This window comes from Filicampus tigris, chromosome 6 (genome assembly GCF_054856515.1).
Source record: "Filicampus tigris isolate MCC_2025a chromosome 6, RoL_Ftig_1.0, whole genome shotgun sequence".
Lineage (NCBI taxonomy): Eukaryota > Metazoa > Chordata > Actinopteri > Syngnathiformes > Syngnathidae > Filicampus > Filicampus tigris.
This window is the reverse complement of record NC_141222.1, coordinates 11919289-11934041: the sequence shown is the minus strand read 5'-3', so window position 1 is coordinate 11934041 and position 14753 is coordinate 11919289. Positions and strand designations below refer to the sequence as shown.

The 14753-nt window shown below is 42.7% G+C and overlaps 1 protein-coding gene and 1 long non-coding RNA gene across 3 annotated transcripts; one reads left to right on the top strand and one right to left on the bottom strand.

Moving 5' to 3' along the window:
• Positions 1-134: 134 nt before the first annotated feature.
• On the bottom strand, positions 135-11068 carry LOC147145831 (phospholipid phosphatase 3-like). Of its 2 annotated transcripts, none has more exons than XM_086033562.1 (6): positions 10421-11068; positions 5631-5788; positions 5252-5538; positions 4797-4854; positions 730-906; positions 135-631 (listed from the first exon to the last, which is right to left on the bottom strand). In XM_086033562.1, exons 1-6 carry the CDS (start codon positions 10620-10622, stop codon positions 557-559), a joined length of 957 nt encoding a protein of 318 aa, XP_085889688.1. In that variant the 5' UTR covers positions 10623-11068; the 3' UTR covers positions 135-556. The 2 variants fall into 2 exon arrangements, with proteins under 2 accessions (XP_085889688.1, XP_085889687.1); XM_086033561.1 differs by having other exon boundaries at positions 135-658; positions 10421-11066.
• Positions 10816-13112, top strand: LOC147145830 (uncharacterized). The gene is made up of 2 exons (XR_015087137.1): positions 10816-11065; positions 12900-13112. It is a non-coding gene; the product is annotated as an uncharacterized LOC147145830 (long non-coding RNA).
• The last annotated feature ends 1641 nt before the right edge of the window (positions 13113-14753 follow it).

Below are 14753 nucleotides of genomic sequence, written 5' to 3'. Positions count from 1 at the left end.
GACGTGTGCTTTCTTTTTAATCCAATGTGATAAACGGGAACTGGTCGCATGATGAAAACATCGGAAGCTAAAGGCAGCAAGCTAATGAATGCACCGGCTAAACACTAAAAAAACTTGAGTTATAACACGGTGTCTTCAATTGATCATTTTAATGAACAGCAGCATTTTTATGAGCATTGCAGATTGCTCTGAAGTGGGTTAACGTTAACAGACCACATGGGGTGTCCTGGCTGGTCCACCGGTACAAAATCAACAATGGTAGATCTGTTATTGCCATGTCAACAATGGACACGATTCTTCTTAACACACACCGATGCTCTGTCACAATAATTTTCAAACGGCTATTGTAGGGCAAAATTACTCACTTTTGCGGTGTACTCTGTTCTGTCACATTATATATATGTCCCCGCTACAACCGCTTACTGACACACTTTAGTCCAAAATACTGAGGTATGTGGTCTAACTTCACAGGAAACAATCTCGCGCTTTTCAGATTCTCTCAGGCTCCTTGCTGGTGGATGCAGCAGCATGCTGGGAGACATGGTGGAGGTGAGCTTTAGCAGATGCTGTGGTGCGCTGATAGGTGGTCGTTCTGGGTGGTCTCAATGTGAGACTGATTCAAGTTGGGTCTCTTAAACATGGGAGAGATGTAGAAGGCCTGATAAAACGCAATACATTTGAATGAATATGGGAACAAGCACAACAGCCAAGCAAATGGGGAAAACTCACCACCCAGAATGCAGAGAGTGCTCCAAGTATGTAGCCGACAAGGACGTCCGACGGGTGGTGTCTGTTGTCAGTGATACGAGTCAGACCTGTGTAAATGGCCAGCAGAAATAGAAAGAACTGCACCACGGGCCTCAGCAGGCGAGCTTTGCGCCACGTCAACCGCGCCTCCAGATAAAACTACACAAAAAACAAACAAAAAAACAGTCAGTGTGCTGCCTCATCAACAGCAAGCTAACTATTGGGCAGGGCTCTACCCCAACTTTTGCACTGATAGCTCTGGTGCTACCGACCATTTCAGTTGGTCGCATCCTTTTTTGGGGCGGTACAGCATGACCTATATTTACTGATGTATAGTCGTCTCATTTGGCAGTACTGTAGTTTCATATGATGCACAAGATTGAGTGATTCAAGATATATTTGCAAAATAGTTTGCTGTAACAACAAAAAACAGGTAAATTATTTCAAATAACTTCAAAAGACAAAAAAAAAAAAAAAAAAGGAAACAATACCACGGCAAACACTTCATCAGTAAAAAGCAGTGAAATAGTAGCTGACAGCTAAACAACTTCAAATTTGGTTTTATTTGTGTGTAAATACTATTGGCATACTAATTAGAATGCTTTTGCCAACATAAAAACAGATTTGGAACACTTTTAAACACTTTAGACGGAGGCCGTGGCTCAGAGGTTGAAGGGGTCGTTCAGTAACCGGAGGGTCGGCTGTTCGACTCCCGCTATGTCTGAGTTATGTGTCGTTGCGTGTCCTTGGGCAAGACACTTCCCACATAGCTCCAGCGCCACTCACACTGGTGTACGGCCAGGTGTGAATGTTTGGTGGCGGTTGGAGGGGACGTAGGCGCACATTGATCACACACTGATCCACACTTCGGTCAGCCTGCCCAAGGGCAGCTGTAGCTACAGGATGTAGTATACCACCACCAGTGTGTGAATGTCTGAGTGAATAATGAATAATTCATCCACTGTGAAGTGTCTGAGTATACAGAAAAGCGCTATATAAATCTGATGCTTGCCATGTGTGTGTCATCTTCCAAAGAGCTTATCCTGTACAGGGTCGCGGGGAGGTGCTGGAGCTTATCCCAGCTGAGTATGGGCAAAATGCAGACTATGTCCAGAACTGGTCGCCAGCCAGTCACAGGGCGCGCACAGACACCGTCACTGAGCGGGAAACAATCCCACGCTGCCCACACACAACTCAGGCAAGTGTACCACTACACCATCAGTGACTTATATCTTATTATTATTTTAGAACATTTGAACACAAAAAACATTTCACATTTTTTACACACTACTGATATGTCTACTTATATGCAGGACTTTACAAAAGTCTATGGACACCCAAAGATTTGTTTATTATTTAAGCCTCTGAGAGTATAAAATATCATTGAATATTTAACATTTGACATCCCAACCACTGGACTAAAGGATGGAAGCCTCACAGTATTTTAGCGCACCGTAAGTGACTATATGGTCCATTGGTTTTAATTAAGTAAAATACCAAAGTGGTTTCACTCCCATCAATCTTCTTGATATGTCTGCTTGAATAAATTGATAAAAAATACACATTATTTAGAGATTTGTAGCTATTAATGTTAACTGCATTGAGGGACTTTTTTCTGTTTGAGTTTAAAATGTCCAACTGTATATTTGAAGCACCTCGAGTTTCGCCCATAGCGAGTAATGTCAATGTTTAAAGGGACATTGTGTAGAATTTTGTGCCATCTAGTGGTGAACTAATAGAATGCAACATTCTAAATTCGAAGCGTGTGTGCTCTACGGTGCCAGAGAGACACCTTGCAAGCCTACCACCAATTTCTTCAGCTGCAAGCCAAATGTCATTATAAACGACTTCCAGTATTCCCTCAATTAATGAAATGCCTTGCATTTGTTTTCACATGCTGTAGTCATGGTGTTGAGGAACTGCATTCGCTAAATTTGTCTCCTTTGGGTATCCATAGCAGAGAGATGGCAGCGAAACATGGCAGACTCCTGTAGGGGAGGTGCGCCCTGTGTAATATAATTGGCAATTACTAGACCTACGATTACGTTACAAAAAATGTACGTTTATGAGATAGAACATTTTTTTGGCATATTATTGAAATTTCCAATCTTTGAACATTAATGCAAATTGCAAAATCAAAAAATTCTACAAACTGTAGTCTTAAAGGGGAAGTCAATCCCAAATTTTACTTTACAATATTATGTTCTATGTGGCCCCACTAGTCTAAACACGGCATTCTGATTAACATTGCGTTTGTTGAATATGAGTTGAGCAATAAAATCCACCCGTTTTTTCTCTCAGGGGGCGCCATTTTGCCACTTGCTGTCGACTGAAAATTACATCACAGTTGCTCAGGGCTCAGGTAACGACCAATCATGGCTCAGCTTCAGGATTTTGCTGCTTAACTCATATCCACGAATGCAATATTAATCAGAATGCCGTGTTTAGACTAGTGGAGACGCATAGGACATATTATTGGAAACCAATTATGACCCTATCCGTTTGAACCACAAAGGTTGAGTGTATTACAAACGATAATACAAATATTCAGTCACAAGCATCTGCTGGTTATATAGCACACAATACAAATAATACATCAGTGCACGCATTTTAAGATAGCTACCGATTATTTTTCCCCCACGTAGCGCCGGTTGGAGCATTAAAACACGCACTCCTGCTAGGGTGACTGGGTTCAATTTTTACCTGCACACACTGTAAAGTTAGCCGCATTTGCAAGTACTGTAATTAATGGATTATTTTGTTGATGATGTTGACAAAAACTAGGATGGTGAAACGCCATTGTTTGCACCTCATGTGGTGAAGACATAACATACATAACTGTGTATGTCAAACTTCATTCGTCATTTCAAAACCCACCGACAAGTAAGCTAACTTCACAGTTTAGCTAGCAATACGAACACTGGTTTGGGACCAGTAAAAAAATGTCATGTCATGTCATGTCATGTCATGTCATCTTCCAAACCGCTTATCCTATATAGGGTCGCGGGGAGTTGCTGGAGCCTATCCCAGCCGTCAATGGGCGAAGGCAGACTACACCCTGAACTGGTCGCCAGCCAGTCGCAGGGCACAGTAAAAAAATGTCATTGTGAAAATTTAAGTACAGCTAAGTAACGTAACTAGGGGCGGGATAGTTTGTAAAAACTGTCTGAACCGTTTGTTTCGACTGTGGTGTTTCAATTCGCATGGTCATGCAAAACACCCCCACCAAACAGACGCCAACAGCTGAATCCAAAACAAATGAAGCGGTGTGTTGCTCGCTGTCAATTGCGGGGAAAAAAAAATGGTGTAGGACAGTTTTTGGGTTCAAGGATGATAGTTTTGATGAAACCGTGAAAAACACAAAAGCAACATGCATGTTTGAAAATAGCTACGTTTCCTTTCATCTGACGCATGATAGCTCTGTGAACCTAAGACAGCTAGGTTAGCTCAATAGTTTAGCTCACCAATCACTGCTCTAATCTTCCATGTCGGTTATACATTTAATTGAGAAGCCATGAACTTGCAGTCATCATTTGTCTTTATATTCAGCCCACAATGTTATTGTGTTGGCAGGGGAATGTGTGTTAATGGGTTCCAACCAGTTAATGTGAAAATTAGCTGATGCAGACGAAAAAAGAGATAAATCCAACGAACCATCCCAATTAAAATCAACAGTCACCATGAGGCTAGTACAAAAGCTCCGTCGTAGTCAACATTTATAAATATGTAGTATGGATTCTCATAGTTCTCCATCAACACATAAAAATGCAGCTCATCTCATACGAACACACCCAGACAATGGAGGGGAGCAGTGAGGCAGGGAACCGAGGTCATACCCCTCCCACAGCAAAACAAAGCGACCTCTGTGTTTCTCATTTCTCCTTCCAGTATTTCCCCTCCTCTATTTTCTCATGCGTTCACACAGTGCTGCTCACTGGGCTGGTGGTGGCTCAGAGTCTCGTTCCTTTTCGGCATAAAGCACCGGTAATTGGAAAATGGAGGGGCCGCACGGTAATAAAGACAAAGTAATAGTTATACAGTATACTTACGGCTAAATACAGCATTGTGTACATCGCAAAGGAGGCATGACCAGAGAAGAAGGACTTCCTAAATGCAGACAACAAAATAGAATTAGAGTAGCTACAACAAATAAGAAAAATGTTACACGGTGTCAAGTGTCTGAAAAAAATGTGTCAATTAGGTAAATGGACGTATGGATTGGGTGGTGTGTAACATCAGCGTGTCTGCGTGTGAGTGTTTGGGAGTGAGCTGTGGCTGACAGCAGCTTGTGTGAGGGTGCTAATTGTGTTTTACAGTTTTGCCGGTGAGCGTGGCTATCCTTTAACAACAACTGTACAAAGATTGCTTTAAAAAAGGCAATTTAGTGGGGCGCGAACAATGAACTGCGCTACACTCGACGGTAGACGGAAAGGAGGAGGGTTGGGCAAGCAGATGAACGAACGGGCGTAGCGGCAGGTAGTCGACGGATACATAGCACACACACCTGGCCTCCTCTACAGAGCGGTGGTCAGTATTGTGGCATCTGACAGACTCCAAATAGACTCCTTGCGTGCAGTTGAGTGACACGTAGGTGACACCACACACCGACAAGAAGTGCGGCCGCAGTCGGCCAATGCTCAGCTTGGCCACGTTTGTCAGGGATTGGCCGACGCAGCAGCCAAACAGGAAGGAGCCCAACTCCTTATAGAGACAGGACGCATACTTGTTCCTGACAAAGGCCTTGGAGTTGATGACTAAGAAGCGCACGCGGTAACATTCCCCTACAGCGATCTGCGGGTGGACATGTAGTCACAGCCATTGCGTTAAGATGATTGGAATTGTTCATTCAATGAAGTGCATGCTCAATTCAGAGCAGTACTCACACCGAGGCCCGTGATAAGGATGCCGCCAGCAATGAGCACTTCGTCTGGTATGGCCTCCGACTGCAGGTACGGGTAGGCGATGCTGGCGTCTCCACAAATGAAACCTCTTGTGTATGGTCTGACCGCCTTTAGCTCACTTAAAAAGAAAGGGATGGAAACTGAGGGGGGAGATGAGTGTGATTATGATTATTGCTGATATACTCAAAACACTGATGCGTTCACAGTTTCATTCTGCAAAAAAACACAACATTTGTTCACGTGCAGCGCTTGAGTCCAGATTGCTCTGATGTCTCCCTAAAGCAGTGGTCCCCTACGGCCAAGTGCAGTAATAAGGCAACACAAGAGCCAATGACCAAGAAGATGCATTTCATGGGACAATAGCAGACCTACTTGAAATATGGATTCACGGTGACAGGTGATTCCCACACATGAAGCCCGCTCTGCTCTTGATTTCACATCATGATGAGTTATTCATGGACTTTATATTTGCTCTGTGGTGCATTGTTATATGGCGCGTTTCAGGACGACGCTGCTAATATACGGTAGTTACATAAAAATGTGGCTTCACATTTATTGTTAAATCTACAAATACTACAGTTTTTGTGTTGCTCATATCATTCATGATAAGCGTTACCATAGTGATCATATTAAAGTGTTGTTCTTCCCTTGTTTTGGTGCGGGTACATAAAGATACACAGTGGATTTTCATTGTTGTAGAATTTTATTAACCAGTTATTAGTCATCGGTTGCCGGGCCGCGAAAGTTATGGACTTGTATGAACCGGTTCACGGCAGAAAAAACGTTGGGGACCAATGCTCTGCTACTATTTTACTTCATGCATTTGCTAAATAGTTTATTGATTAAAAATATATCAATGTTCATCTACTATATCTTTAACCTTGACACACATTGACAAGCAGAACTAAATGCTCTTCCATTAGGTAGCAGAAGGCACAATTAATCTGTGTATCCCCCTTTCGCTTTTCATACAACAGGCCCGATTCCCCATTAAGTATGTTTGTGAGTAAAATGAGACAGATCATCATTATTTCACTGTTAACAGTTTTTGTTACATTTATGTTTGGGGGTGTGCTGTGACATTTTACTTTTTTAAAATGGATGCCTTGGCGCAGTAAAGGTTAGCAAACACTCTGGAGAACTTCAGTCATTCGACCATTAAGAGGAATGTGAAGGTCACTACATGATTCCGGAGGGATTGAAGGAACTTGCCGAATGTTGCTAGTTCCTGACTAACTATATGCACATTTTTAAACGGTTCAGCTAGAATGATGTTACAGTCTGAGAACAGGACAGTAGAGGAAGAAAAGTGGGTTGTTTTTGACTTCAGTTCAACTCTTCCCTGGAAAACAAAAGAGTGAATTCTGAAACAAACCAGAGCAAGAAGCAGCCTGACACTGCCTATACCCAACGCCAACCATCCATCCGGCACTCCCCCCCCCCCATACCCTTCTCTGCCTCACAGCTCACACTCCTGCATGCTCACAGAGGAGGCAACTGGACAGAAAAATGCACAACACATTGTACAGTACACGTCAGAGGTTAAAACACACTCTCTCTCCAGCCAGCAAATGTGTGCTGATTAACCATCATTACATAACCTCTTCCTGTCACTGTGAGGGACAGTGACACACACATGCACACAGGAATCATACATATATTTATTTATAGCAAATACAATTCCCCGATTCCCCACCGACTCTGCTCTACCCTGAGAACAAGTGGTTGCTATAGAAACAGTCGAATTCCCTGGGCAATGCACGAAGCAGCTGGCACCAGAGAGCCTGAGTGTGTGCATGGGTGGGAAACAAGAGTCTTACATGCGCATAGAGGGAGTGAAGAAAAAAAAAAAAAAAAAGTTTGGGGGTGATATTCTTTTTTGGATTACAGTGTGTTCGAGTGAAATCACCACACTAAAAACAACAGCTGCGGAACAATTTCATGACAAAATGTGGAACGATAACTGAACCTCCAAACACCCAACCAGTGGACCACCGTGCCGCCCCAAATGTATTTCTTTTTCTTTTTTCAAACAGATACCGTGGTTTTTAAAATCTCTCTCTCCTCTCTCATAGATATATGTATTTATATACTTGTTTGGTGAGGCCATGGAAAATGACTTCCGGACGGCTTCGGGGAAATTCTTGTCCACCATCCGTCATCTCAGAAGAGGAAAGTAGTACACCATCAACACTGTAACACTGAAAACCCACGCAGGCACAGGGAGAACATGCAAACTCCACAAAGGGAGGCCAGCCCCATGATCGAACCCCCGACCTCTGAACTGTGAGGCGGATGTGCTAACCTGTCGACCACCGTGCAGCCTACAGAGGAATCGCACTCCTTATCCAAGGTCGGGTTGCGGAGGAAGCAGCTTCAGCACGGAAGCCCAGACTTCCCTCTCCCCAGCCACGTCTTCCAGCTCTTCCGGAGGGATCCCAGGGCGTTCCCAGGCAAGCCGGGAGACATATTCTCTCCGGCGTGTCCTGGGTAATTTTCGGGGCCTCCTGCCAGTGGGACACGCCTGGAACACCACACCAGGGAGGCGTCCAGGAGGCATCCTAATCAGATGCCCGAGCCACCTCCGCTGGCTCCTTTCAACGTGAAGGAGCAGCGGCTCGTCTCTGAGGCCCTCCAGGATGACACAGTTTTGACCCTATCTCTAGGGGAGAGCCTGGACACCCTGTTGAGAAAACCCATTTTGGCCGCTTGTATCCGAGATCTTGTTCTTTCGGTCATGAGCCACAGCTCATGACCATAGGTGGGGGCAGGAACGTAGATCGACCGGTAACTCGAGTAACCCTTCTTCACCACGACAGGCCGATACAGAGTGCGCATCACAGCTGCTGCTGCACCGACCAGCCTGTCGATCTCCCATTCCATCCTACCCTCACTCGCGAACAAGACCCTAAGATACTTGAACTCCTCCACTTGGGGCAGGATCTCATCCCCGACCTGGAGAGGGCATGCCTCCCTTTTCCGACTGAAGACCATGGTCTCAGATTTGGAGGTGCCGATTCTCATTCCAACTGATTCACACTCAGCTGTGAACCGCTCCAGCGAGAGTTAGAGATCGCAGCCAACAGTACCACATGATCTGCAAAAAGCAGCGATACAATACTGAGGTCCACCAAACCGGACTCCCTTGACACCTCGGCTGCGCCTAGAAATTCTCTCCATAAAAGTTCTGAGCAGAATCGGTGACAAAGGACAGCCTTGGTGGAGTCCAACCCTCACTGGGAATGAATCCGACTTACTGCCAGCAATGCGGACCAAACTCTGACATCGGCGGTACAGGGACCGAACAGCCCTTATCAGGGGGCTCGGTAAACCCGTACTCCTGAAGCACCCCCCACAGAACTCCCCAAGGGACACGGTTGAACGCCTTCTTCAAGTCCACAGAACACATGTAGACTCGTTGGGCGAACTCCCAGGCACCCTTGAGGACCCTGCTGAGGGTGTAGAGCTGGTCCACTGTTCCATGATCGGGACGAAATAATTATCCCCCATATTCATTCTACACGTAAAGCATATTTGCTAGTATAAATTTAGAAAGTGAGGGATTATTTCCTCATATTCATGATGTAATAAAATGTCATTTTTATTTACACTAATGGAGCAAAATTTGGGATCTTATACAGAAGGCAATTTTATAACTTATTTAGCAAACCTTACCATCATTGCTTTAAGTGGAAAAACAAATTAGGTGCCGGAACTCCCCTTATTCGACTGTTGCCTGGTAAATTGCGGTGGGTAACCGATCATTGAATTAATTAAGTAAACAGATGTTAGATGACTAAAAGAATTAAATAAATTAAGTGCACTCGTTTTTAGCCATCTCTGGGGGCAGCCATTTTGTCTTCTGTCGACTGAAAATGACATCACAACTGCTCACAACGACCAATCACGGCTGACCTGTTTTCTGAATCTGAGCCGTGATTGGTCGTTGTGAGCAGTTATGATGTCATTTTCAGTCGACAGAAGACAAAATGGCCAGCCCCAGAGATGGCTAAAACGAGTGGATTAACACTTATTCCACAAACACAATTATTTATCGGAATGCCCCGTTTCATCTAGTGGGCCTGCATAGAACATATTCTTGAAAAAAATGTGTTTACGTTGACTTCCTCTTTAAGTAAGGTAGCAAAGTGATACCTTATTATGGTTTGACGAATACAACATTTTTGAGTGTATCTCACGTTTGCATTGAAAAATATAAAAGAAAATGTGTATATTTCATGTTGAGTGTTGTACATACTGTGGGTTGAGCAAAACAAAAATAAAACTATTTCGTAGACTGAGTCGAGAAATGTAAAAATTGAGTGTACATTTCACATACTATGAGCCCAGAAATTATGAATGTATATTTCAGATACTATGAGTTGAAAAATAAAACATTTGAAGTTAATATTGAGATTTTTGCTGGAAATGTAATTTTATTTGACGTAAAGTTAAAAAAAATTAAGAGCGTCACTCAAAATGTTGTGCAATCTGTTACAAAAAAAAAGTTCTGTGAACTTGTTACTGTTTGTAGTGTGTTTGTAGTGTTAGGGATTATTCCTTGGGTCACAGGAGTGGGAAGACATTCATTATTAATACATTCTACAAAAACTAAAACAATTAGTCTTTCTTAAAAGCACATAAGCACTTTTAAATTAACAGTGGACAGCATTTGAATCTTAAACAAGGTTTAGTTCACTCTAATTGTTCCGCAGAAAAATAGACTTTGAGAGAGACTTTAAAAAAGTAGAAAAGATGGATATTATATTCACCTAGGAAAAGGCACAGAACGTCTGAGACCACCAGAAGCTTCTTTGTGAATAAAGCTTGCCCATTGTGCGTCGGTTTATTGGCGGTGCTGTTCTCCATCCTCGCCGCTGCTGTTGCCGGTAGCGAGCCGCTCTTGCTGTGAATCCCTTTGGATCGGATCTCGGCGCTCACACGGGAGCCCTGTGGCCCCAACTGGTCCAGCATAACAAAACACGAGGTGAACAACTTCTCATCAGAAATTTAGAGAGCCTTTACTTTTAACACAAACGTGAGTAAATCATTGACGCGTCACAGTGTTGCCTCTTGACGCCTTTAAGATGTGACTGCACACCGCTTGCAAGACCCGTTCGAACGGGCAACGAGGACCTGATGAGCATACGTCACGTTCAAACTATGCACTGCGCGTGCCCTTGCGAAATCTCTCCTTGCTCCCTTGCTTTGCCTCGCTGCCATTTTAGTGCTTAACTTTTGAATGTTCGGGCGCTATCCCAGTCGGCGAAAGGCGCGGACAACGCCCTGGATTGGTCGCCAGTCAGGCGCGGTGCCAACAGAGGCAGACAACCGTTCTGGCTACTCACACCGTCATAAAATGGGAACTGAACTGCCTGCAAGGAAGTCAGGCGAATATACCACTACATCAGAGACACGTGAGGAGAGCCATGAAGTTAAATTACCGCGACGTAGAGAGTCCTTTAGGGGCAGGTGGTCACAGTTAAAAGGAGGCACATGGCAGAAATTTTTTTACAGATTCTTCTTTACTACATAAGAGATACTGTAAAAAAAAAATCTTTCATCCATTATTGTAACTTATTGGTGTAATGTGAGGTCCCACTATAGTTGAAACAAGGCATTCTAGTTCATTTGAAACAAGGCATTCTATGAGATAAGAGTTAAGCAGCAAAATCCACCCGTTTTTAGCCATCGGCCATTTTCTGAAGATGACATCACAGACACTCAGGGCTCAGATAACGAGCAATCATGGCTCACCATTTTTTCTGAAGCTTTTATTTTTTATTTTTTGAAATACTTACTTGAAATACCTATGACTGCCCAATAAATCAGTTTAATTTTTGGGGAACCAATCGTGCTTTTGGGTTCTATTTGCCGCCTTGAAATATGTAGATATGCAGTATGCATGTTATGATCTGTTATGATGTCCAGTATAGATTCCAAGACAAAGAAGTAATCATTGCAGGTCAAAGGGTGGCGGTAATCCATGATTACATTTTGAAAACAGCTGTTAAATGCAAAGAAGAAAAAGGCACTTGAAGCTTGTTTATGTTTGGGAAAAAAATGTTTTACTTTGCTGTCTGCTGCCAGGTCATCATTGCAAATGATTTTAATTGTCCTCAATGTCCTTAAGGTTAAATAAAATAAAGATGCGCCTGTAGAGTCACTTGCACTGGAGTGGACACTGTTACTTAAAACATTGTGCAATTATGTTTGTGGAACCCATTCAATATCTTTGATTTGTTTTTAAATTCAACATCCCAGAAAAGGGATTGTCGTAGACTTACTGTATTTGAAGACTGTAATAAATTCATGAGTTCACTGGTTGCCCTGCGATTGGCTGGCAAGCAATTCAGGGTGTCCCCCGCCTACTGCCCGAAGACAGCTGGGATAGGCTCCAGCACACCCCGCGACCCTTGTGAGGAGAAGCGGTATAGATAATGGATGGATGGATGGATGGATGGAGTTCACTGGTTTTGTCCTGTAGTTTTCGTGGTTTAACAGCTAGGTGGCAGTAAAGCCATCTTTTCTCTTCGGCCGAGTGTCAGCATGGGTTGCCTCATTGCCAATTGGTCAGCAGTTTGGTTATGGTAAAAAGTGTCAGTGAAAAGAGACTGAATAACCAATAATGAATAATTTACATTTTTATTTCCCCACCATCCCAAATGTATGATAGCTACAAAATGACCTTACCACAACATGTCATTTGACAAACTTTATCAACAGCTGTAGTTAAAAAAAGGTCAACCTGAATTTGATCAATATGAAATAAAGATAACTTCAAAACTAATCTAAAAATCTGTAGTGCACTGGCAAGTGTGTCTTTTACATGGGGCCCATTCTGCATGTCTTGGACGCAAAGTCATCAATGAGGTCATTGTATGACAAATGCTGTGCAATGTCATAATTGGTACTTATGATCACCAAGCCACTGAAGTGCTCTTGTTCCATTGGAACATGACTCCCTGTCTACAAAGCCTCAACACAATGACATCTTAAGATCAACTCATCTTGGCCCACGGTGTAATTCAACATGTAAGCCATAAGTACCAAAAATGAAAAGTAAAATATCTGGAACTTAACTACAGCTCATTGATAGAGTAATAATCTCATTGTTTGTTCAAAAAAAAAAATTGAACTGAACAGGGTATTTTGCTTGTTTCAGACTTCGAAATTCCACCTCTCACATCATTGTTTTTTTTAAATGCAGCACCATATAAAAAGCTACTATTTGTCTTTCAACATTTTCAGGTGCTGTGCTCCAAACCTATAGAAAGGGAACAGAGAATGGATGCTGTTTGCAAACATGCTGGGGAACTCCTCAAACATACCCCATCAAGATGAGGGAATACTCGAAAGCGGCCTCAACCAAATTTTCACATTATTATTGAGAGTGTTGTAATGTTTTAATATCTGCTGGGTTCATTAACTGCTTGCAAATAAAAGTTTTTAGCCTCTGCTCTACATCCAGTTGTAGTTCGGGAACATTTAAAAATAAAAAAAATAAAAAAGCTCCTTTTTAATAAATTGCCCCTTAATTAAGCAAAATTTATACATACAAAATCATTTCAAATGTTGACCCCATTACATGTCCTGTGAAAGTATGTATGAAAACATTTAAAACAGCATTCAAAATACTTTTGGATGGTTGTCTTGCACTATGAAGGCTTACAAACACTGAACCAACCTTTTTGGTGTATTGTAATGTTCAACATGGCATCAACCACAGACACTTGATTCAACACACAAAAAGTAAAGGCGCATGCAGTATTTGTACGCCTTTACAGTGACAGAAACGTATTCAAATGATTTTTTTGGAATGCTGTATTAAAAAATTCCATGCATACTTTCATGGGACCAGTAATCGAGTCAATGTTTTAAATAATTCTGTGTATATAAATGAGGTTTCTATTTGGTCCATTTAAGACAAACATGTCCAAAGTGCGGCCCAGGGGCCAAATGCTGCTCGTGTTAAAATTTTTAAAAAATCACAATGTGTGGCTCATCAGTACCGTTGACCACAGTAGAAAATACAAATGTAAGAAAAGCTATTATATATTTCACCAGAAGATTGCAGCAGAAAGATGGCTGCACTCTTTGGTGCTTTCGGAAATGCGCTCTGCCTCTCTGAACAAACCACTTTCAGTCATGTTAGGTGACAGAGTAAACCCCTTGCTGCATGACCTTTGTGTGACCCTTAACAGTGTATTTCTAAAATAGAGATTGTAGCGAAGAAAAAGAACGTTGACAGAGAGGGCCACTGCTTCCAGGACAAGTTGAAATTGGCATATATTTTCACTGAAATGTAAAACAATTGTGTCTGTCGAGTTCGCTAAGACACTGTGTTTTGTTTTCAAGAAATTCACGATCAAGAGTCACTACCAGACGGAAACATGAAAACTTTGACAAGATGACGTCGTAAACAAAATGAAAGCAACTGGAAGCTTTATGGTCAGCCCCCACACATTTTCACATCACCTAATCCCGCCCACTTTGCAAAAAGTATGGACACCCCTGATTTAAGGCATGGAATGGATGTCCACAGCGACCCATTTTAACCGGATTTCAACTGTGCACATATGTGTTATAGATGCTGCTAATCTGCGGTACGTTGAAGTGACATTGACAAAATTAGGTCATATAAAGTTGCAGTCTGCATCCTAATGTGACATATTTTTGATGTCAGACTTATACATAGGAAAAACATGGTTTCTATCGCGGCATGCTTGCTGGGATTCTGCCGGGTATAATAAAATCTCAGGATAATCAAGGAATTGTGGAGCAAGATGTTTTGCTGAGTGTCATAAAGCTTCGTTGCTAATGGGTCCCCCAACAGGATAAGGCCAAACAACCCACAACCAAAACACTGCTAAAATCCCAAGAAGGGCTAAAAATAAAACATCTGCCTATTTGGAAGAGCCTTGAGTTAAATATTATTAGACATCTGTGGACGGAGCTGAAACACACACTTTGTATGGACATGGGAGACAACTGGATCCCTTTTTGACGAGCAGGAGCCCCTCCCCCGCTCCACTAGAAGCAACCCCAGTGTCGTCACTCCTGGGAACAAACACACGCAGTTTGCGTTTCTTTCAGTTGTCAGCG

Bases quoted from the DNA above. Each gene is read 5' to 3' on its own strand.
- LOC147145831 (XM_086033561.1), bottom strand. From the start codon at position 10,622: ATGCTGGACCAGTTGGGGCCACAGGGCTCCCGTGTGAGCGCCGAGATC. The intron at 5,539-5,630 runs GTGAGTACTGCT...GTCCACCCGCAG, and splicing joins TCCTTATCACGGGCCTCGGT to ATCGCTGTAGGGGAATGTTA. The intron at 4,855-5,251 runs GTGTGTGTGCTA...GTCTGCATTTAG, and splicing joins CGCTCTGTAGAGGAGGCCAG to GAAGTCCTTCTTCTCTGGTC.